This window comes from Gopherus evgoodei, chromosome 4 (genome assembly GCF_007399415.2).
Source record: "Gopherus evgoodei ecotype Sinaloan lineage chromosome 4, rGopEvg1_v1.p, whole genome shotgun sequence".
NCBI classification, from domain to species: Eukaryota; Metazoa; Chordata; order Testudines; family Testudinidae; genus Gopherus; species Gopherus evgoodei.
In genome coordinates this window covers 110,612,449-110,637,516 of record NC_044325.1, presented here as the reverse complement: position 1 = coordinate 110,637,516, position 25,068 = coordinate 110,612,449, and the positions used below count along the sequence as shown (strand labels likewise).

At 46.1% G+C, this 25,068-nt stretch overlaps 1 protein-coding gene across 4 annotated transcripts in view; it reads right to left on the bottom strand.

Annotated features, from left to right (window-relative positions):
- The window catches only part of OSBPL5 (oxysterol binding protein like 5), a 214,500-nt gene that overhangs the window by 24,084 nt on the left and 165,348 nt on the right, over positions 1 to 25,068 (bottom strand). For 3 of the 4 annotated variants that reach the window (XM_030560548.1, XM_030560547.1, XM_030560546.1), the window contains 4 exons: positions 19,832 to 20,024; positions 5,599 to 5,815; positions 1,720 to 1,904; positions 236 to 317 (listed from right to left, as the gene is read on the bottom strand). In XM_030560548.1, the coding sequence (XP_030416408.1) occupies positions 236 to 317; positions 1,720 to 1,904; positions 5,599 to 5,815; positions 19,832 to 20,024 (677 nt within the window). The remainder of the gene's footprint in view (positions 1 to 235; positions 318 to 1,719; positions 1,905 to 5,598; positions 5,816 to 19,831; positions 20,025 to 25,068) is intronic. The other variant, XM_030560545.1, reaches the window with a different exon arrangement.

The following is a 25,068-nucleotide window of genomic DNA, read 5'->3' as shown; positions in this document are numbered from 1 at the left end:
TCTGTGGCACACGACGAGCCCTAGCTTCCTTTGTCCAGTGCAAGAGATCTGAGCCCATTTCTGATAAACTGCTGCTATTGCCTGGCCTTCCTTCCCCCATGTCCCACGTAAATTTGGTTTTAAATTAGTAAAATGGTAAGAACAATAAAAGGAGAAATGAATTAACAAGAGAAAGGCAAGAAAATAAATCCAAACTATATAAGCAATAAGTTTGAATGTTTACACAATGTCTTACCTTTGGCTTCTTATAAAAGCCTGACAAATACCATCTCAAAACTTGCTTGATTCGACTATATGGATCTTCTTCGAGTGCAGCTCTGTAGGAGAAGGGACACGGGATGTTTACTCAAAACGATTTTTGTACTGTTTACATGTCTGATTCACCACTGTGTGACTCCAGTCTAATGTCATTGATTTTTCAGCATTGCACCAGCATAAAAGTGAAGTAATACAATGATGAACCAGGCCCTACATATCTTGACAAACATTGTGGCACTTCTATTGAAGGAGAAAGTACATCACCCAGTGGATACTGGTTTCTTAGTGATGTACACAAGTCAAACACACAAACTGTGGGATTTCTTGGAAGTGACTGGCAGGTACGTGCCCCACTAAAAATCCCAGTGCAATAATCTCATTTTTAGGGCAATAGTCTGGCTTTAGGGTTGCCACTTGATCCGAAATTGTGTAGAGGTCATAAGATAGTAACTGGTCCAGTCCTATTGCTCAAAATCAACCAACACCTCTAACTTCTTTGGAGAATCAGAAGTTGAGCTCTTGCCTGACCCCTTTATATCTTCCCAGCTTTAGATGGACAGGAAGTGATCATGTGATTAAACTTTCCTCAGTGTATTTCCATTCCTCAGTGTATTTCCAACCTGATACAGAACTGGAAGTCTACTGAGAAGCAACATCCAGACTTCAAGATGCCTATCTGAATAAAACTTCCAACCTTCCTGAGGTTCAGCTAGCCATCAGTAATAGCCAGGGTAAACACAATCACCTAGGAAGCTGCATCTTACAAACGGTGTAACTGGATCTCGACAAATAAGCTTGAAAATCCCCTGGGATTTTAAGAAAAGCTGAAGGCAACAGAATAATAAAGCACAAGCCATCCATGTGATGTTATACATGAATATTGCATATTTTCAATTTGTTACAACATACCAAGCATGCCCATTCAAGAGGCAAAATATTTAGTATTTTCCACTCTGCCTTCCAAAAAACTACTCAGTTCAACGGAGTTAGAAAAACCCCTATTTATCTCCGAGTGCCACTAATTATGTTGGTTTCAGGTGGTGGCAGGTTTGCTTAAACATATTCTCCTGTAAACTTTGTCCTACAAACCTCTTTCCACAGGTACACCAGAAGGCGGAGTAGTACTATTATTGCAGGCTTATAATAAGTAACAGCATCTCTGTCCATTCCAGCCCATTCTTGAGGGAAGGGTGCATAGGAAGTTTTGTCTAGAGTTTCCCCATATTCCTTACTTCCCCCCACATCCCTGGTTTCCACTAGGAACAGTCTGTTTTTAAAAGGTCACTGATGTTGACTCCTGAACTAATTTACAGCTGCACAGATCAAACTAGAGACTCATGCATTATTTGGGAGACTTCTCAAATGTACAAATGGCCCAGCCAGAACCACATTAATGCTCGCACACATGTTCACACAGCTGGGAAATACATCCCTGCTAAGCCTGTCATAAGTGCTACTTACTGGGAAAGTAGGTCAGCATGGTAGTAATAATCAGAGAGTTTGTTGAGGAAAGAACGTGGCTCCAGGATGAAGGTGGGCAGAACCACTCGGGACAAGTCCATGCCAGGCCGCAGCTGTTTCAACAGAATCCACATCAAGCTCTTGTTTTCTTCCGAGACTGTTTCTGTTTGAGAGGATTCACCTGTCTAAATGAAAGAATAAAGTCAACACAGAAGGTGATGGTTAAAGCAAAGCGAACACGCCTGGATGGCCCAGGGGAATTGAGAATGGTAAAATCCTCCATGTCAACAGTTCAAACCTGCCTTAGGTCAACAGGGAGTGAAAGTCATTACAGTGTGTAATGGTGGGTTGCGTAGAATGAGTGGTATTCTCACTTCTTGACAGAAAAAAAAAAAAAAAAGGCAAAACCCACCATCTTGTTGACAATCTTAGCAGAGGGACCAACGGCTGAACAGACAATGGAGAGTGGAAGCGGTCCTTCACGATCGAAACATACTAGTGAGGCAAGCATGACACAGCTTACACTACCATTGCCCCTGTTGAGGCAGTCATGTGGAATTAATAAAGAAGTATAGCCTGCAGGACACTCTGTCCAGCACCTTTAACCACCAGAAGACAAGGACCACGCACTGGTTTCAGTCACTTAGGTATTTCCCTTGATTTCAATGGAATTGCATGGGGTATCACTGAACAGGACACACAGCCCCACAAGCAGCAGGATTAAAAGTTACACTGTGAAGTTTAACACTGATATTATTTATCGGAGCTGGTACCCAAAGGCCACCCTAGGCATTAGAGTTAAATGAAGAAAGGGAACATAATGGTCTGTTTATTTCATCAGGATTTCTGCTGCTTTTAAAGCCCCAGGCAAAAGATTTCTACAGAGGAATGAAATAGGTCCATTTCTGAAAATGCAATTTAGTTCTGGGGGACAATGTGTTTTTACACCCTGCAACAGCCAGCTTCTCAGGTGGTGTAAGTCAGTAGAGCTAATATACACCAGCAGCTGAGACTCTGCTCCCACACCTTCTAGATGCCAATCAGCCACTTATGCTGGCGTTTGCTCCTGCCTTCCATAATGCATTACCAAACTCTCTGTACTGAATGCTACTATGCAGTCTATCAATCCCTCCTTCCTACATTCTGTACGCGGAAATTTACCCATCAGATCAAGCATCAGTTCTTTCCCAAGAGTTGTCCCAAATCTAGTGCTAGATGCAGGGAAGCACATGACCTAACATGCCTTGGGATGAATTATGCATTGATGAATGCCATGAAAACAGAATTTTAGGATGCACGCAACAGATCTGAGTGCAGCATCTCAAACTAGCTTTGTAACATGTTATTTTAGTAAGTCACCTCACTTCTTGCATTAGAGCAAGGTTTGGAAAAAGTGAGAAGTAGTATTTTGGAAAAAGGAACAGTAAAGCCCTTTTTATTCCACTGATTTTTATTATGTTACCATCTTTCTGGTGACAGAGATCCACGCAGCTTAAGTCTTAGAGAAGAAATGGAAACCACTAGTTAACTTATTTCAGTAGTGCTAGCTAGGACTTCATAATTCTGGGTCTGTCAGCTTGTTTTTTTATTTACCCAGCTTTTCAGGTGTGTATATCTTGGAAATACAAATTAATTCCAGATTGGGCTTGATATACAAAGACTTACCCTGAGAGTGAGTCATGGGAGGTGGGGAGGAAGGGAGTAGGAGAGAGAAGCTTTCAAACGTCTTATCTCAAAGCTTTCCAAATGAAGTTCTTTTTGTTGCCAGTCCATCTTATAAAGATGGGTACTTTTTTTATATTATGAGACAAAATTTTGCATGCATGAATTTATTCCTGCAACTGGTTTTGTGCTGCAGATTTCTAGCACAAATATGGAAGCTTAGTTAAGGAAAAGTTATGTAGAAGTGCATATACATATCCCTCAACTGAGCTTCCATAACTTAGCTGAAAATTTACATAAACCAAAAAAAATTTATAGAATTTGGGCCGTAATATCAAAGGTTTACACATCCTTTGTAGGGTAGAAAGCATGCATATATTTCAGGAGGATTGTGTTGTAAATTGGCTATCTATTGGCTCAATATCTCAGGCCCATCCCGTACCAGTGCTGATAATGAAGTGCAGTATTGAAGGGAGGAGTGTACTTTACTCATCAGTGGCCCCATCTAGTTGAGATTTTACACCTAGGTCCCTTTCACCTGTCTCAGGTGCAAGTCCAGCTGGAAAAAAGATCAAGCACTCTCTCTAAACAGAAATATGAAAAACAGCACCCAATTATCAAAGCAGCATGTGAACTATTTGAGGGCATACTGGGTGCCAAATTTGCACAGCCAATCTGCTGCCAGTGTGTGTCTCATTTTAGGCTACACTCAGCATGAAAGATACCCCTCTATACAATCAAAGTTTATTCCATTGTACTTGTGCTACAGCTTTGGTAGACATTTAAAATTAAAAAGGGCACCACATACTTTGGACAGGTGAACTCTCCACCAGTGAATGGAGCAATTATAGTAAGTTCGGTCAAAAATCCACTTCAAAAAGTGCCAAATTATCTAGCCCGCTAACACTTTCATGACAGTCTATCATGTGACACACACATTTTAGAAATGGTCTAAATATCTATTTCCATGGACAGAGTTAATTTCTCTTTGTTCCTGCTGCATATTCTTACTCTGGAGTCATAATACTTTGTGTAGTAATTGCTTGCTGTACATTAGGATTAGAAGTGAGCAAGACACAGCAGGAGTAGTGACCAAACAGAAGAATGGCTGCCCTGAACAACCTTCCCCCCTCCCCCCACTTCCAGTCACGCCTCCTTAGCCATAAACAAGCGTGGGATGTCTCAAGCCATGAGACAGAGGCCTTGTCTACACTGGGAGTTTTGTCATGATTCTGGCCACCAGTGTAGCTGCACTGATGCAACCTACTAATATAGACAGGTGCAAACAGTGGTGTTACCTGTGTAGCTTATGTTTGCAAGAAACCAGGGTTAAACTGCACTGGTGCAAGTCACGGCTTGTAGCTATTTACCCCATCTATGCTAAAGGTTTGGACTGCTGCAGCTATGTTGCTGTCTGGCCAATGATGGCTGAAATCAGAGTAAATCCCCAGGGCAGACATCTCTAGAGAAAAATGCTTCTCTGTGATGCATCAACAGGAATCTACTTTCATTGTTTAAACAGTGGGCAACATTCCTATCTCAGCTTTCCTGGTGTAAATCCAGAGTAACACCTCTGGCTGCCAGCTGACTCTCACCCAATGCTGTCAACTCCATTGCTGTAACAAAGCTGCTCTAACACTATCTTCATCAAAGAAATCACAGTGACAAAGCCAACAGAAGTGCTCGTGTTGGACATGAATGCATTCTAATGCTAAATGGTGTGAAAAATTGATTCCTAAACGGCAGTTTCACATAGGAGACCAAGTAGCTCAGATGTTCTTTAGGACATACAAAAGGTTCTTTCTTATTCATGTTGCACAAAATGAAAGTACCATATTTTGCCCCAGGCAATGGACTGAAGCCTCCTAGTTAATCAGGATAAAGGCTTGGAATGATAACTCCACTCCTGCAGTGTAATGAGCTGTGGCAATGCTATCCAGCTCCTTAATGCAATGCCCAGTTGAAGTGCTCACTGATCCTGGAAACATGCCAAAGGGCTAATAGTGGAGCTGCTGTTCATAACACACACAATTACCGAATAAGGACAATTCAACATAATTTGGCAGAAATCTTCAGATAGCATTACCTGTAAAATATCTGAACCCATAGAGCAGTTTTCGACTGTCCTGCATCCAGGAGGCCGAATACAATGGAGAGATGACTATGAACCCAGAGACATTTCAGTGGAATAGATAGAGTTCAGAAATTTTTTTTTACCTCCCCAAACTCCTCATAGATCTGTTCCATATAGGTCGTCCCTCTCCTTTCCTGGGAGACATCCCCATGGATTTCAGACTGGTCACTCTCGCTTTCATTTGTCTTCCGGCTGTTCTCCTGAGTTTCATTCTCAGACTCCTCTATGTTGTCTCTCTCAGATTTGTCCGAAAAAGCATCATTTTCTACATGGTGATTTTCCAGGGCTGATTCATTAAAACTGAAATACATGGTTTGTTACATTGCCTCAGTTTGATATATGAAGCCAGATTATGAAAAGCATTTTAGCCAATATGAAAAAAGTCCTCAGAATGCAAAATAAGGCTTACAACCAGAAAGAGTGAAGGACAACAACTTGCTGAGTGGTTAGGTTTATACCATGGAAGTGGTAACACATTTAGATCACAAGTCTCCTCTCAGTCCACACTGTGGAGCTCCACTGCATATGTGCATTTGTCTGCATAAGAAACTCCTATTGGCTTCAATCAAAACTCAACATACAGAATGAATGCAGAATATACAACAGTGACTGCTTCTTCAGACAGAGATCTGCAGTGTCTCAGAAGAGATTTTTGCCCGCATAAGAACCTGCCACATGTTATGTGCTACTGGCTAAGGCAAAGGATGGTATAAAGGTATACATTATTTTTATCACCACCACCACCACCACTACTCTATTTCAATAGAGGAAGATGCTAAGTCAAAACAATAAAGGTGAAGGGAACATTCAATGGCAAATTTAATACTGATAAAAGGAAATACCACCACGCCTTCTATGCTGCACAATTAACCCATGGAACCCACCAGATATTGTTGAGTCCAAGAGATTAGTGGCATTCAAAACAAGGATTGGACATTTATGTGGAAAACAAGAATATCCAGAGTTATAGTAGTAAACAAAAAACAGGAATTGGAAACGATACAAGCCTTCCTACTTCAGGGCATAATCTAACCTCCAAATAAAGAGGGTTAGGAGGAAATTCTTTGGGGCAGGTTACCTTATGAATTACCATCTGCAGGGTTTCTTGCCCCTTTCTTAGAAGAAGCTAGTACTGGTCAATGTCAGACAGGATACTAGACTAGATGGGCCACTGGTCTGTCCCAGAGTGGCAGTTCCTATGTTTCAAAGTAAAACTTAGTGCCTAGTGCTCAGTTATTTTCCATATTAATACTTAGTTTTTCATAGATAAGAAACACTATCACTTTAAGTTCAGTTAATTTAAAATATGGCAAGGAAGGGGATTAACACTCAGTCAATTAAGGCAATCCTACCACGTCTCACAGAGTTCTCTTTTCTGTTCATGAATCCAATGTCCCCCTCCTCCTTTCAGTGGGTTATAAGACTGCAAGTCAGATAAATCTATGTTGCTACAGCCCATGTTCTTCCAGCTAGTAGTGATATTCTGGGTCTCTGTGGAATTTAGAATGCCAACACAAGAACTATTTTATTGTGATCATATGGCCCATGTCTCTGTGACCAAATGCACCCCTGCATCCACACCCTACACACTCATGTAATAATCTTTGTACAAAATATGCCTTATGAGGTATCATTTGAAAAAAAAGACGGTTACTCACCTTTGTAACTGTTGTTCTTCGAGATGTGTTGCTCATATCCATTCCAGTTAGGTGTACGCGCCGCGCGTGCACATTCGTCGGAAAACTTTTACCCTAGCAACTCAGTGGGCCGGCAGGTCGCCCCCTAGAGTGGCGCCACCATGGCGCTCCATATATACTCCTGCCGGCCCACCCGCTCCTCAGTTCCTTCTTGCCGGCTACTCCGACAGTGGGGAAGGAGGGCGGGTGCGGAATGGATATGAGCAACACATCTCGAAGAACAACAGTTACAAAGGTGAGCAACCGTCTTTTCTTCTTCGAGTGATTGCTCATATCCATTCCAGTTAGGTGAATCCCAAGCCTTACAAAGGCGGTGGGGTCGGAGTGAAATGTGGCAGAATAAAACTGCCGAGCCAGAGGCTACAGCCTCTCTTGACTGCTGAACCAGGGCATACTGCGAAGCAAAGGTAAGGACCGAGGACCAATGGAGCTTCGCGACAGGTCTCGTGGGTAGAAACACGAGCCAGCAAGGCGGCAGATGAAGCCTGAGCCCTGGTAGAATGCACGGTGATGTGGCTTGGGGAAATATGAGCCAAATCATAACAAGTGGGGATGTCCGCCATCACCCAAGATGAGATCCTCTGAGAGGAAAACAAGCAAGCCCTCCCTTTGGCCCGCTACCGGGGCAGAGCTGGGGCACCTTAGGAAATGATTCTGTCAGCACAATATAATGCGAGCACTCCACAGATGTCCAAGGAGTGCAACGGTTATGCCCATTGCGTTGAGCTGTGGGTAACATGAAAGGCCAAAACACCTTAGGGAGGAAAGCCGGGTGCGGTCATAACTGCACCTTGTCTTTGTGGAACCTTCGTAAGAGCTCTGATCTCAGAGACCCGTCTGGCCAAGACTAGGTTGAGGTCCCAGGGCGGGGCTGGGCGGCGCACCCGAGGGTGCAAGCGCTTCAAGCCCTTGAGGGACCTCGAACCCATAGAGCGTGGGACACTGAACGTCCATCTTAGCCTGCTGGAAGGTAGGGATGGCCACTGAGAGTGTCCTCAGCGATGATACCGCCAGATCCTGCCGCTGAAGGCCAGAGGCAGGCCAAATAGAGGGGATCGAGACCTCAGCAGGAGCAAGATCGAGCGTACTGCAGCTGTAAAGGAAACGCTTCCACCTGGCTCGGTACGTTGACCAGGTGGAAGGCTGCCTGTCACCCCGACTCAGGTACGCAGGAGCCACCGTGAGGCGAAGAGGCTGCAGGTCCGAGTGACGAAGCCTGTCATTGCCCTGAGTGATGAGGTCTGGGCTGACAGGCCGAGCAACGTGGTATGTCAGTGCTGCCTGGACCACTCTGGAGTGATCATGATGATGCACGCTCTGCCCCTGCGGAGTTTGAGCAGGACGTAACGAACCAGTGGGAACAGTGGGGAGGCATAATGCAGTTGGCCGTTCCACGGCATCAGGAATGCGTCCAAGATCGATTCCGAGGAGAGACCTTGGAAGGAGCAGAACACCTGGCATTTCCTGCTCTCGCGGTGAGCGAACAGGTCTGTGTGAGGAAACATCTCCACTTCCGGAAAGCGGGACGCCTCACATGGGGCAGAGTGATCACTCGTAAGACAGGAAAAACCTGCTGAGTCAAAGAGTTAAGACGTTCCGAACGCCTGGGAGAAAGGACGTCGCCAGCTCCATCGAGTGGGCCATGCAAAAGACCCGGAAATGGATGGCCTCCTGACAAAAAAGGGGGGAGGACTATGTCCCCCCTGAATACTTATGAAGCACCTGGCCCTTGTGTTGGCTGTAAACACCGAGATACAACGGCCTCGCAGCTGCCGCTGGAACCCCTGGCATGCCAGGCGGACTACTCTCATTTTTGGGGCATTAACGAGGAATGCCAGCTTCTTAGAAGACCAAAGGCCTTAAGCTCGGAGGCGACCATGAGCACTCGAGCAGAGAGATGATGCGTCCGCCGTCAGGGGCAGTGAGGGCTGGGGCGGATGAAACCGCATCCCTGTCCACACCAAGGAGGGAGTTAGCCACCACTCTAGGGAGCCTAAGACGTTCGAGGGAACGGTGACTACCATGACCATTGGCTCCCTGACCAAGCGGTACGCCGAGGTGGGCCGGACTTGGAGAGGACGGAGGCGGAGCTTGGCGTGTTTGGTTACAAACTTGCGGGCAACCATGGACCCAGGAGACTGAGACAAGAGCGAGCTGAGGTCGTTGGGAAAGCCTTCAGACCTCAGATGATTGTTGCCCTCGCCTAAAACCGCAGTTGTGATAAGCAGGCTCCGGCTAGGTAGGAGACCAGGATAGCCCCTAGGAAGCCCAACCTCTGCGTGGGAACCAGAGTGGATTGCTCTATAGTAATCATCAGGCCTTGATCTGTGAATAAGACCGTGACGATGCCCACGGCTGAGCGGTTTGTGTCTCAGAGTCTCCTCGGATAAGCGAATCGTCCAGATACGGAAAAACGCATATCCGACATCAGCGACGGAAGGCGGCGACTATGGCCGTAAACCGGGAGTATTCACCGCTGGCTATAAAGCGGAGGCATCTCCCGTGTGGAGGGAAGATGGCACTGCGAAAGTACGCGTCCTTCATATCCAGGGCGGCATAGTAGCCCCCAGGAGGCAAGGATGGAATAATGGTTCCCAGGGATACCATGTAGAACTTCAACCTTATCCTAAACCGGTTGAGTCCATGCAGGACCAGGGAGGTCTGAGACCTGTGTTCGAGTGGGGGACTAGGGCATAACGGGAGTAAAACCCCTTGCCCCTTTCGTCCGCTGAAGGGGGACAGGGCTGGAGCAAATTAAAGGTGGTACCTATGCTCCATCGTGCGCAGGACCCAGCGATCTGAAAGTAACTGGGGCCATGCCAGGAGAAAGCGGGATCGGGATCCCGTCCTGCGACTGGTACACCGCCCTCCGGCGAACCTTGGAAGGTCCGTCTTTGGTCCCAGTGGTAATTGCAAGGGACCTTGACTTTGGCTTTTTAGGGGGCCTGACGTTTGTCTGCAACCACCTTGGCCTTGCCGTTTTCCAGAGTTCTGCCTCTGGCTAGGCACAGAGTATGGCGGCTGGGGCCATAAAGGCCTGCGTTTGGTCGCTGGCATATACATGCTGAGACGCATTAGGACCCTATTGTCCAGCAGGCTTCGCAGTCTGGGGCTGTCTCTGCCGCGAAGATGCCTTTACCAACAAAGGGTAAATTCTTTCCCCCGTCCTCCAAGACGGCAGCGAACTCCAGGTGGGAGGTTCGAGGGAGAAACTCCTCCACCCAGGTGCTATAATTATCGCAGCTAAGCAAGGCTTGTTGCTTTGCTACCCAGAGGTGCAGGGCCCCTGCAGAGTACACCTTGCATTCGCCAAGGCTCTTTCTGCTTCGGGGCTGGCGCCCGCTGGCCATCATATCAGGATCGTGGTCCTGAGCATAAAATCTGCGCATATGGGCTGACACGGATGCGTGTCCGGACGGCCATGGAGGTACTAAAAGAAGGCCCGGGCCGAGTCTCTGACTCACTCGGACCTTGCCCAACTCGGCACCGGGGACCGGCATCGGGAGGCGTATCGGTACCTGGAACGAGATCCAGACCCGCAACCAGAACGGTGTCGGGAGGTCGACCGAGATCTCGAGGCTCGGAGAAGAGCTACAGGAGTCAAGGTACCTGCCCCGGTGCCAGATGTCGGAACGGTGCCGATAGCGGGTCGGCGAACGGAATACCGACCGGTGCAGCGAGTGTGACCAGTACCGAGGAAAACAGCACCGGGACTGCCAGTGGTGTCCGGCGTGCCGAAAGGACTTGGAGTGTCTGCGGGACCGTGATCATGAACGGTGCCGCTCTGCTGTACTGACAGGGGACAGTCCCTTGAAGAGACTGTATTACCCGTACCGGCGGTGCCCGGGTCAGGCAGCACTGACTCTGTCATGGCACTGAGAGCCCTCGCCGTTGGTAACATCTCCGGCGTGCAGGGAACAGCAGGCTCAACCACAGTGCGTACTGGGGAGCTGTCAGGCACCGGATTCGACGGCCCTCGTGGGGCCGGGATCCACGGTACCGAGGTCATCAGAGCTTCGGTAGGAGCCGGTGCCGGGCGAACCGATTTAGATAAGCTGTCTGGCTGCGGTGCCGTCAGCACTGAAGCAGCAGGAGTAATACGCTCAACCACGGCGCGTGTCGGGGAGCCGTCGGGCACCGGATTCGATAGCCCTTGTGGGACTGGAATCGACGGTGCCGATGTTGTCGGTGCCTCAGAGGCTTCGGTTGGCATGGAAGCAGCCGGAGCAGGAGCTCAACCACGGCGCGTGCCGGGGAGCCGTCAGGCACCGGATTCTACGGCCCTTGCGGGACCGGAATCGACGGTGCCGACGTCATCGGTGCCGCAGCAGGTGTCGGTGCCGGGCGATCCGACTTAGACTAGCCCTCTGGCCGCGGTGCCGTTGGCACGGAAGCAGCCGGAGCATTAGCTCGACCACGGCGCGTGCCGGGGAGCCGTCAGGCACCGGATACTACGGCCCTTGCGGGACCGGGATCGACGGTGCCGACGTCATCGGTGCCGCAGCAGGTGTCGTCTTCGTCGGATCGCCCGGCACCGAGCTCTCTGGCTGCGGTGCCGTTGGCACAGAAGCAGCAGGAGCAATACGCTCAACCACGGCGCGTGCCGGGGAGCCGTCAGGCACCGGATTCTACGGCCCTTGTGGGACCGGGATCGACGGTGCCGACGCCATCGGTGCCGCAGCAGGTGTCGGTGCCGGGCGATCCGACGTAGACGAGCCCTCTGGCTGCGGTGCCGCTGGCACGGAAGCAGCAGGAGCAATACGCTCAACCACGGCGCGTGCCGGGGAGCCGTCAGGCACCGGATTCTATGGCCCTTGTGGGACCGGGATAGACGGTGCCGACGCCATCGGTGCCGCAGCAGGTGTCGGTGCCGGGCGATCCGACGTAGACGAGCCCTCTGGTTGCGGTGCCGCTGGCACGGAAGCAGCAGGAGCAATACGCTCAACCACGGCGCGTGCTGGGGAGCCGTCAGGCACCGGATTCTACGGCCCTTGTGGGACCGGGATCGACGGTGACGACGTCATCGGTGCCGTAGCAGGTGTCGGCGCCGGGCGATCCGACTTAGACGAGCTCTCTGGCTGCGGTGCCGCTGGCACGGAAGCAGCAGGAGCAATACGCTCAACCACGGCGCGTGCCGGGGAGCCGTCAGGCACCGGATTCTACGGCCCTCGTGGGACCGGGATCGACGGTGCCGACGTCGGCGGTGCCGGGCGAGCCATCTTAGACGAGCTGTCTAGCTGTGGTGCAGCTGGCACAGAAGCAGCAGGAGCAGTAAGCTCTACCACGGCGCGAGCCGGGGAGCTGCCAGGCACCGGATTCCATGGTCCTGGGGGACTGGAATCGACGGAGCCGAAGTCATCGGTGCCTCTGCAGGTGACGGTGCCGGATAACGCAACTTAGGCGAGCTCTCTGGCTGCGATGCAGGTGGCACGGAAGTAGCGGGAGCAGGGGGCTCAAGCACGGCGCGTGCCGGGGAGCTGCCAGGCACCAGCAGGAATCGTAGACTCTCTCGACCTCGGAAGAAGGGAGCGGTGCCGAGTCGACATCGGTGCCGGCGACGGTCGGTGCCGAAAGGCCTTGGTGGTACCGGCGGGGTCCGGTGCCGAGGAGGCGCTTCTGCCCGCCGCTTGAACATCGCTCGGCGCCCAAGGTGGAGGGATAAGTGAAAGTCCCGCACCTTTTTGTTCTCGGCTTAAAAGCCTTGCAAATGGGGCACTTATCTGTCAAGTGTGATTCCCTGAGGCACTTCAAACAGGAGTCATGTAGATCTCTCTTCGGCCGCGGCTTCTGGCAAGCCGGGCCCCTTATAAAACCGGGTGAGCCATGCATGGCTCCGGCACTGGGCTCATGGAAGGGCTACTTCCTGAACCCCGCTAACTAAACTAACCATGTTAGCAAAGAAACACGTATAACCATACAAATATATATATAAAAGTGTTATAACTGCATAATTATATACGAGAAAACGAGTAGCTAGGGAAGTGGAGGTCAGCTAAGCCGCGCTCCACTGTTCCAACGACCGACACGGGCGGTAAGAAGGAACTGAGGAGCGGGTGGGCCGGCAGGAGTATATATGGAGCGCCATGGTGGCGCCACTCTAGGGGGCGACCTGCCGGCCCACTGAGTTGCTAGGGTAAAAGTTTTCCGACGAATGTGCACGCGCGGCGCGTACACCTAACTGGAATGGATATGAGCAATCACTCGAAGAAGAACTAGTAAGTCACTGGTCAATAATATAGGTGACATGTATGTAGCAACATTGTATGAAAAGTTATAAAATCCACCCTGTATAATGTTAAAGGGACATGCTCAAACTCACGTAGTTCAATCTCAAACCCCAATTACGCACAAGTGGTCAAGCAGGTCTTAAACAAAAGGATGTTTGTGGTTACCTCAATTTGCATATAAACTGTAAACAGAGTCTCCAGAACATGAGAAAAGAAAGGAGACAAAGAAAATCTACATCTCAGCAAGAAAACAGCATGAAGCATCTTTCCTCAGACATCTACTTGCTCTCAACTGAAGAGAACTTTGAGGGGGACTGAAGTATACAAGTGAGGGGCAAACACCCCATGTTATCTCTTGCCCTGTCCACCTCCCTCTCTGCACTTAAGAGGACAAAAGTCCTTTGGGGGAGGGGCCCTGACCTGAAAAGATTGGCCAGTAATGCTGTTAGAAGAACTGTACTTTGGTAAGAATTGTACTTTGAATCAAGTATAATTTGTTAAGTTAGGTACTAGGAAGCGTTTTATATTTATTTTTCTTGTAACCATTTCTAACTTTTATGCATCATTGTTTGTACTCACTTAAAACCTCTCTTTGTAGTTAAATAAACTTGTTTTATTCTTTAATTGAAAACACCCTGGGGAGGTTAAGTTAAATTGTCTGGGTAATTCCATTTAAGGTGGCAAGCTGTGTATTGTTCCCTTAAAGGGACAATGGACCTAATATCTCTGGACTGTCCAGGAGAGGGCTAGCCAGTACAGACCACTGTTTTGGGTTTTTTTTTTTGTGAGGGGTGGAGGGAAGAGATCTGGGACTGGGAGCATATTAGGTCAGCCTATAGGAGTAACCAAGGTTGGTAAAAGCCAAAGTGTAAGTGAAGTGTGGCTAGCAGGCTGCAGTTACACATGGACACTCAGGGTGTGGCTTCCATGCTGGAAGTCTGTTTGTGAGCAGGCCCAGGATGGAGCTACTGCTGTAAAGCATTGTAAGGCACCAAGGTTGCAGAGCAGGGGTGCCAGAATCCCTCACTAGCCTGGCTTGCACTCTGGAATGTCAGTCTCCTACGAAGCCTCCATGCAGTGTCTTGTTTTATATCCTTGGAATTATCCCAGAGTGCAATATCAATGACTGTCCTTATTTTAATCGGTAGGTGATACTGACAGTAGAGATCATGATCTCTTGAACTATACAATTTTACTAGCATATACAAAGCTTATTAGGTTTCATCTTGTGAATCTTAACAGGCACACAAACTCTATGCATAATTTAAACACAAAAGGTGCTCACTTACAGTAACAAGAGATTTTCTGCATTACCAATGTATTTCAGAGAATCAAAGAAAATGGAGATCGAAGAGACTCATTAGGTCACCTAGTCTGTCTCCCAGCCAAAGCAGGATCTCTCTCTTCAGTATATTAGAATGCTTTGTCTAGTTTTAAATCGTTCCATGTTGAGTTTCTCTCCTCCGCCCCCCCATCAGCTCTCTTTGGAGACATCGATATTTTGATTCTATATTACTTTGAGAACTCGCTTGTTCACTCCCTCTCTGTTTTTAGGTTTTGCCATTTAGACAGATTTTTAAATGCTCAGAATCCAGAATTGGTGTCAGATTTTCAGTTCCCATTTAGGGTCCCATATAAGGGCCAGATTTTCAAAAAGTGCTCAGCGCCCAGCAGTATCCATGGCAACACTTCTACTCAGATTTCTAGAACAGCCCAGTACGCAGTCTGTTGTGCTCTTTTGAAAGTCTGGCCAGTAGCATCTTATACACGTGCGAGCAGTTTTTCTAATCAATGATGATGATAGCCATTAATCCTCTGGCCCTAAATCTATTACATTCCAGCACTGATGCTCTGAGATTATAAACTATGCAGCTCCAATGACTTCAGTGCCAGGATCGGGTCTCTGTGTTTTGTGTCAGACAATGACTACCACGCATGATGACTGAAAAATTAATCTGAAGAAGTCGAGTTTAATGCATCTGTGAATTTAAGATCATAAAAGAAAAAAAGAAAAAAAGGCAGGGGGTGGGGAGAGAAAGGAGGAAAGAGATTATCCCATAATCTCACAGCACAGATACTTGCTGGTTTGGCAGATCATTTGTTTGTTGCTGACAATTCAGGCTTGATTTATTTTCTTTGGGGTCAACAATCAGCACAATTTGTCAGTGTTCTGCATATGGTTGTTATGCTTCCTTCCCTTGTGAAAATCTTCTCCTTGGGATGTGTGTACTTGAGAAAAAGGTTCACAATATGGGCAGTGTCAATGTTTGAGAAATAGCACGTGCTTAATTTAAACAGCATTTGTAAAAAGCCCAACTTCTGTTAATTATGATGTTCCTTTAATCTGTGAGAGGATTTAAACCTTCTGCTGGGCAAGTCTTACTCCTTTTTTACTTCTCTTTCCTAACCAAAAAAATCCTTCTGCAATGACACTTTTCTGGTATTTTAGTTATTCCAGAGCAGTGGAACAGGAGGGAGTAAATTCATCTGAAATTCCCCAAATATTAACTCTGTGCAGTAATTACCAAACCAGCCTGCTACACATCAGACTTCAATATACTCAGAACTATAGTGCTACTCTGGGGAGCACAAAGGAAGACACATGCTATTCAGAGTGAATATCAAACTTGACAGATAAGGAGAATGAAATGGAGCCACACCAGTTCAAACAGGAAAATTTAAAATCAGTAAATACATACATTAAAAACAAAAGCCAAATTATGGGTCTGATTCAAAATCCTTTGAAATCAATGGAAAGACTCCTATTGGCTTTCATGGGTTTTGGATCAAATCCCAGTGCAAAGTTGTAACAACAGTGTTTAAAGGCAGCAGGAGACCTTTGCTCACTCAAACAAGAGTAAGCCCTTTGTTTCAGGGCTAGGTTACTGCCCTCCATCCATGTGTACTGTATCAAAGAGCAGTATGTGCATCTGAACAACATAGTATTGTTCATGATTTCTACTATGGCAGCGCCTGGGAACCCCAAGCAAGGGTTAAGGCACCATTGTACATAAAGTAAACAATGCCTGTCCCAGAAAATTTACAATCAAGGTGTCAAACAGAACAGACCACAGTTAGAGAAGGCACACAAATGGGGTGGGGGAAGCAACAACTAACAGGCTTACACATAAAAACAGAAGTCTCTATTCCTCTCAAAGCCTCATGCTTAACATCAAAACGGACTTCTGCAGGGTTACAGCCACCAATTTCCTATTTATTTCCAGCGAAGTCGAGAGGCTGTGACCCTGCAAGGTGCTTTGAAAGTTCACGCTCCTTCCAATTATTAAATAGATTGATTTTTGTTATTGTTGTTGTCTCCTCTATTTCTTTCCCACCAAAACAGGAACAGAAACAGCCAGTGGAAAAACACAGCAGTGGCTCAAGAGAAGATTTTCCCCACAAGGGGAGGAATGCTCCCCCAAATATAGAACATCTGTCTCCATTCTATTTTTTGGCAGAGTAGTTTGACTAATTTGAAGATACAGTTAAATGTAATTAACTGGTCCCCTAATAACAGCGTGCCAACTTAATTGGGCAGGATTCCCTGAAGGGAAGGCATTTAATTAGAATGAATGAGTCCCTGTGAGTGGCAAACCAAGAATCTCCTCAACACTTGGATAGGTGGTTTTCCACCTACTCCCCTTCCCACCCCATTTTGCACTGCTCTTGTTTTGGGGAATTTTTACCCTCGTTATGTAGCTGCCAAATTCTCTGAGGCTCAAAAATTTTTGAGGAAAACTGAATCCTGTGGTAGAGCCACTCAACTCACCAGATCTACACTGTGCGCCAGGCTCTGAAGAGGGTTTGGCACCCACGAGTATGGCCCAGGGGCCGAGCTCTTTTAAAATTCTGGCCCTATGGGAAGCTGTTGAGTTCTGTAAATCAGGAGGCCCAAGTAGGGCCCTTAAAATTCAACCAGTGAGCAGAGAATAGAGTAGCTGTTGTGCATGTACAATTGATGTTTGAGTTTGAAGCTTATCGCATTCTTTTCTTTATCCTATACTTTCTATTAACTGCAACTGTAGGTCTGAATGCACATTCCCAAGGCACCATTCTCCTTTCTGATCCAGACAGACACAGTAGTGGCTTTATCTGTGGCATGATGTCATAATGGTGCTCCCTCAAGAGAAGGGGTATCATATGGACTGCCAACTATTCAGGGTGGGACCAGTCTCTTTTACACATCTGTACAGCACCTAGCACAATAGGACCCAAACCCTGGTTGAAGCCCCTAAGGACTAGTATTATATGAACAAGCAAGCACAAACATACCCTCAGCCAAAACTGTAGTAAGTGCCAATAGTATTTCCATGACCAGCACATTGTATCTGATTTTAGTCTCACACAGGATTGGCATATGCACACATCTGAAAAAAGGCACAAACTTTCTACCACCACATATATCTCAGTGTTTCTTTGTACCTAAAACCTTACAGCCAACCAATCCCCATTTAAAGGCTAGCTTTACAATACTCATTGGTTCACAACCAACTAAAAGGCTCTCAGTGCAGGCATTATTATGTGTATACTTATTCTTAAGAAGCGAGTAGGAGATCTGAGACATCAACATCAAAGGACAGACCCGTAAGATAAACACATGTATGCACAATTAAATCTGCAAGTCCTAGTAACACATCCGATTTCCTGTTGCTCTGTCCCACCTCATGTTATACCTTGAAAGAAGAAAAAAAACGCAACCAACCAAACGAAAAAAGACACTCAGAACAAATGACCATTGTTTATGGTGCAAGTTATAGCGGGGTATCAAAGGAAGTTCTGCTCAGCGCAGAAGAACAATGGCATGCATGAAGTGCTGAAAATACAATAGGCCTGCAAAACAAGAGAACTACACATACATTGCTGCTTTGGGTCACCGAGCTTCTGACAAGTCTGTGTCCTGCCTTGTGATTAACAAAGATACTTTCACATTCTGAAAAGGAACTGGATTCTCCTATTGTTATAATATTCTTATATTCATAGTGTGGTATTGTCTACAGGCCAACATTTTGCTAGTTGCTGCATGTACACATAGCAAGAGACAATCCCTGCCCCCCAAAAGCTCACAGTCTTAATAGAAAAGAGATACAAAGGGTGGGGACAAGAAACACACAGGAAGGCAAAATGACTCGCCCAAGGTCACACAACAACTCAGAGGCAGAACCAGGCTGGCTTTATGCCCAGAATCCTATCCACGAGGCCAGAGAGATTTTTAAGACAACCTATCTAGCTGTAAGGCACAGAGAAAACCACAATGTTTACTCCAACAGTCTTTAAAGTGAAGTGCTATGAGATGCTACTGTAATATTACGAGTGTGGATAGAAAGATGGTTGCAGTGTTTTTTTAATGTAAATTTTATCTTATGATGCATTTGGGGAAGAGGCAGGAAAACACGAACCCACCAACTCAGTGGAGACAGCAGTTACGAAACTATAGCCATAGAGCACATGTGCTCTCCTGACTATAACACAGTACTACTATTAGCACTGAGAGTACCTCGCTATAAGAAAAATCAGACTCACGGCTGTATCTACCAACTGGTGGCCAGATGCTAGAGCGAGTACGTCCAGTTAACATACTCCATTTGTTGGCTGGACTCACTGGTAGACTGATAACCTCCGTAAAGTCTATCCCCACCCCTACCCCCAGGGCCATCCCTAGCTATTCTGGGGCCCTACACAGCCCCCCTCCCCCATGGGCTTGTGGGGGGGTCCCAGGCCTCCATAAGGGTATGGGGGGCTGGCTGGGGGGCAGGGGGAAACCAGCCCCCAGCACTCACCGGTGGCACAGCTAGGATCGGGGCCCTGCACTTCCTGCTGCCAGTGAGTGCAATTCCAGCTCTGCTGCACTCCTCAGGGCTGGGGTGGAGCAGGGGTGGGAAGAGTCGGGGCAGGGATGGAGCAGGGGAAGGGCAGGGGGGCAGGGCTTGGAGAAGAGGCAGGGTAGGGGCTGGAGAGCATGCAGCTGCCCTGGGCACCAGGAAATTTGGTGCCCCAAGTTTCCTGGTGCCCTACCCAACTGCATACTTTGCGTATGGGTAAGGACAACCCTGCCTACCTCTGTCAGCTTCAACAGAAATTTGGCCCAACTAAGGCAATACAGGTCCTTTGTTATGCATATTCACACAGCTGGAATTCTAACTGAGCCTTTCATAGTTTGTAGGCTACAGGACAGCACCCAAAAGAGAGCTATTGCCCATCTCTCCCAAAAGATATCCAGATATTAGTGATGGGTGTGGTATAAGAACCTAGACAGAGATAGGTTAGACTATAGCCCTTCACCAAGCCAATGGTGGCTAGTGTGTATTCTAAAAAAATAATATGGTTAAAAATGAATCATGTGTATGAACCAACCAGTACCTTTACATGCACAAGAGCTAAAAGCACAGTCTTACTGGAAGAGCTCCTGGTCAGAGATGGTGGCCGTGTGCAACAGGTTATACAGTCCAGCATGTGAAGAATCAGAAGAGCAGTTCAGGTCTCCATCCTTCCCCTGTTTGGAGGCGCTGAGTCGGAAGAGACTGGAGCAACGCAGGGCAAGTTCCAGAGCATCCAACCAACATCGGCCTGTAGAACAACAGGACCTGTCTAAGCATAGGAAGTCAGAGATAACAGCAAAAATGTTCATCTAAGGTTTCTCAAGAGCTTCTCATTTGGGAGTTGAGTTCTAATTAGTTTTCACTAAGAGACACATCAGGCAGAGTACTTTAAAGATTTAAATAGCTCAGAGTATCCACGGTTAGCCTAACAAAAGCAGAGCAAGTATTAAGATTTATATTGTTTTACATTCAGTGTCCTTGTATCACTGGTAGGCAGAGTACACCTTTCTAGATGTTGAGGTGCCATTCTGCACAGAAGTCCCAGAACCATGTTCAGTTCTCCATGCGATCACTGAAAAGTTATTAGCCCTCAAAATCATGATCAGGATACTAATATCATATTAATAGTCACTCATGACAAGAGCCAAGATTGTCAACATTTGCAAAGCAACGAAGACAAATATGAAAACTCAAGGTGTTTGAGTTATTTATTTTCTTTTTTCCACTATTGTTTCCTTTTTTGCTCTCTGCCATTGTCCCCCCGCCCTTTCCTCTCCCTTTAGGTGAATTTGGTAAAAATCAATAGTACTAATGAAGCAAGTGCTCCTATCTTAATCTGTATCGGCTTAATTTACGTTATGGGCCTAATTTACAAACACAGGCCTCATGCCTGCAACTTCTTAAGTGTAGTTAGACTGCTGCTCCCGTGAGGAGCTTCATTGACTCCAATAGCCTCAGATGGGTCCAGCAGTCAACCGGCACAAAAGTTGCACGATGAGAAGCATGGGGACCTTAACTGAACGATTCCTCATTTAGACATGCCAGTCTGCACATAGTCATGGAAAATGAGTACTTCGATGCTGAGCGTCAATCTGAGCATCAAAATTCAGGATATGGATGGAGACTTTTAAAGGCACTTGCATATCGAGGAAATTGGAGTCTTCAATTTTTGTTTTGTTTGCTGTTAAACCATTACCCTAGTCTGCTTACTAGAGAGACCGTCTGTATTCTTGAAAATTAAAATACCTATAACAGGAAGAATCAGACTCACTGATGGGCTGTGACCCAGGGAGCCTCTCAGTGAGAACTGGCAGAGGGCATACCATACCATAACTCGCATCAGGCCTAACACATTCATTGCTCCAACTCACTGTTAGAATCTATATCTAAAAGGTGTCACAAAAGGTATCATATGCAAACTGGTAACACATTGGTCACTAATGTTATTGCATGTATATGTATGAGTGGTATACAAAGAATAATAGATGTCTGCTAGAAATACGTTCTTAAAATGTGTTGGGAAATCAGGACATAAGCCCAGTCTATTCTAGGCAAAGAAAAGCTGTTTCGCCTGCTTCACTGTCTCTTCAGCGTAAATTGTGCAAGGTGAGTCCAGAAACAATGGACGTACATTTATAGATAAGGTAAACAAAGCAATCCGACTAGCAAGTGGGAGAGATGACCACTTCACGATCACAACGGGGGATGGAGATTACCCCAGGAAGCCTTCCTGGCTCCTGAAACACAGAGACAGTGGGCTCTGGGAAACAGAAACAGAAAGCCATTTTTGGCATCCATCACCTGAGGGACACAAGAGGCCACAGCTCTTGAAATTGTAGAGGTGGATCCTTCGGCCAAGGGGGCTGCAGACTCTGTGAACTGTCTATTGATGAGAAACCCACTTAGACAAACATCATAATTTGCTGAAGTTTTAGTCTCTAAAAAGCATGTTTTGTTCGCAAACTTTCGTCTCTTTTCCACTCTTTCTTGAAATCACTTAAACCTATGTTCTTTGTTAAACTTTTTCTTGTTTTATTACAAAAACATCTCAGTTCTGTTATATTCAAGGGAAGTGTGGGTCTTCAGTTAACCTAACAGGCTTTGGAGGCAGCACAAAACTTTTGAGAGTGTCCAGTGAGACAGATTGGACACTGCAGAAAGCCATCAGTGGGAAACTCTAGACTTGAAGGGGTAACAGATTGTTCCCTGCAAGGCAAGGTTTGGATTGGTGGAGTCCTGAAGAGTTTGCTGGCAAAGTGGACAAGCTGGTGCACCAGGGAGCTGACACAGTTAGCAGCAGCAAAGCTCACTCTTCCTGAGCCAGAGTGGTAACAGAGCAGCTGAGAGTTCTGGGTGACATCAATAAGAGGTCACAGAGGCTAGGACACCAGGCAAATCTGCAGCGCATTCAAGAACCGAGGTATCAAGAGAGGCACTCAGTAATTTCTAACATGTACAACAGAGAGCTTTTTATGCATCTCAAATTAAATTACAGAATAATTAAAAATGTATTTGAGAGGCTGCAAAGAAAACAAAGGAGGACATAGTAATAACAGTGGAAAATACTGTAACATGAATTTCACGTTTCATTTTACTATGGATCAAATCCCACTCTCAGGATGCACTGCCATGCAGGAAAGCAGATGATTAATTTCAAGAACACACTTAAATCTCATTGACTTCAACAGCTTTCATAAGCTGAATCTCCACTGGGCAAAACTTCCACTGACTTTAACAGAAACCAGGCACTAGGACAGGGGTGTGCAAACTTTTGGCCTGAGGGCCTCATCGGGGTTCTGAAACTGGATGGAGGGCTGGGTAAGGAAGGCTGTGCCTCCCCAAACAGCCTGGCCCCTGCCCCCTATCACTTCCCACCCCTTGACTGTCCCCCTCAGAACCCCCAACCCATCCAAGGGCCAGGCAGAACAGTCCTGAGGGCCAGCTGTGGCCCGCAGACCATAGTTTGCTCACCTCTGCCCTAGGAGGACAGCAAATAGAGCTCAAAAAGGTCTGGGTCATTTGTATACAAAGAAATATTTATAATTCTACAAGGTTTCTATGTTTTGATGAATCACTTTTGTAAAAGACTACAGAAGAGTAGTAAGAGAAAGAAAGGAATGAAGATCTTGAGGAATTCCAGATTAACACCAAACTGTAAAACATCAGAGCTCAGTAATTTTGTTTTATTTCATCCTTGAAATTCCTTCAGCACTGGCTTGCTGTTTAACACCACCATGCATAATGTTTAATAAATGCTCAGGCAGGGTCAGGACTGCTGTAAAATACAAAATAATATGAAATCAATTACAAGTATTGCATATCAAAGGCTTTACATACAGAGATTTATTCTCTTTGCACCACAAAGAGGATTTACAAGGATAACTCATCAGTGTTAATGGGTGTTCTGAGCATAAATACACCGCCCCCCCCACACCTGACTCATCAAGATGAGAATCAATTCAGCTTACTCCATGTGAGCAAAATGCACTGCAATTTAATCTTTTATTCTTCAGTCTTATGGGATGGAAACTGCGGTTTGCATTAGGAAACACTGCACATGCTATATTTATTGTGCATTTTGTTCATGTCAAGATTTTAAAAAATAGAGTTAAAAAGTTAGGAGCCTACATTCAAATATAGACCTTGAACGTGGTCTGGTTTATAAGTCAGAAGCTCCCACTGATGTCAATGACACTTATTTAGGCCCCAACTCAGAAAAAAACCTGTAATGCATGTACGTAAAACCCACTGAAGTCAAGCATGTGCTTAAGACACATTACGAGAAGACATGGCTTTAAGGATTCAGCACGCAGATTTACAAAAAGGTATTTAGACATTTCTGTAGATCCCACTAGGTACCTCTCTGTACCTTTAGAAATCTGGCCTACAAGCATGAATTTAGTCAACCATTTCTGAAAATCTTTGTCTTAATACTCAAATGCAGAAACACCTAACAATGTCATTCTCAAACCCAACTCGAAAGAGTATCTACTATAATAGCCCATCCTGCATTAGCATTCAAACTTGTTACACACACACAAAGCATATCAATAATATTCAAAGAATGGCCACTTATTCACTTTAAACCAAAAGTGCATTCAAGAGAGACCAATCAGGATAAAAGCTATAGCACAGCCCCTTGTCCATCGGGTGGTGGTGTGAATGTAGACTCAAATACCCGTCACAAAGTTAGAAGTGAGATGCGGCTTTTCCTCTGCAAAGAAGAAAGGGTCTATTCTCTGTAAATTAACAACAACTGTGTGCTAATTTCAGCGTATTACACTGAAAACATACAATCTATAATTTTTAGGACTTGCAGGCTAGTTAAACCTGTTTTATTACTGAAGAGCTGAACAGAACCCGTCATATGGAAGTGATATTACCACTTCTGTGTGTGCTCACACGTGCAATGAAAATGAAAGGTTTCTTTGTATTGACATGTTTCCAGGTACAGGGTCCAAGCCATCTCACATTGAAATATGGAAAAACAGTATGCGATCATGTAATTAAAGACAGAATGATAGTGCATATGCACCCGGGGCCCAAATTAAGACTACACAGGCAACTTTAATTCTGGCATTTGCTAATTTTCTAGTGTTTGACTTTGCAACCTCATTAATATTCTTTTAGTGTAGTTATGTGTGGAAGATATAAATTATATATACGCACACACATACACAGGGTTGAAGGCCATGAATTGATTCCTTAAGAGAGGCTGGGCTATGTTAGATAATAAGGCTCAGACCGTGACAGTGCTTAAAGGCTAGAGAGGTCTGCTTCAAGATTTGGCGCTTCTACAATTGTAACATGCAACAGTGCAATAAAAGTTTTCTAAAGTCAATAAATAAAATATGCTCTATTATATTTGCAGTGGACAGTGCTTTGTTCTAAGCACAGGCTAAAATGAAAAAATATATTCTCCAACTACAGTAGTTGGCAGCATTTTTCATAGGGTTTAAATACAGATTATTAAAATCCTTGTATTACAACAACTCCTTTATGATAGAAACTATGCAAAAAGTATATGTTGCTTCAAAAATACCTATATTGTCCCCTCTCTGGAGCAAAAGACTCTTTCCCAAGAACTCTCTCAAGAGTCTTGTAAGTGTTCTGAACTTGATCTTACTTTCATTGAAGTCAATGGGTATTTTGTCAAAGGGCACTGGGAAAGACCCTGATCGCAGGACCAGTCAGAAAGGATGGATGGAGCTAAAATTCAGTAAAACCAGCAGGACCCCACTTTTGAACCCTGGCCAGCCAGGTCCCCAGGTGGCATCCTTAGCACCACATTAACGCGCTGAACCACTGCCACT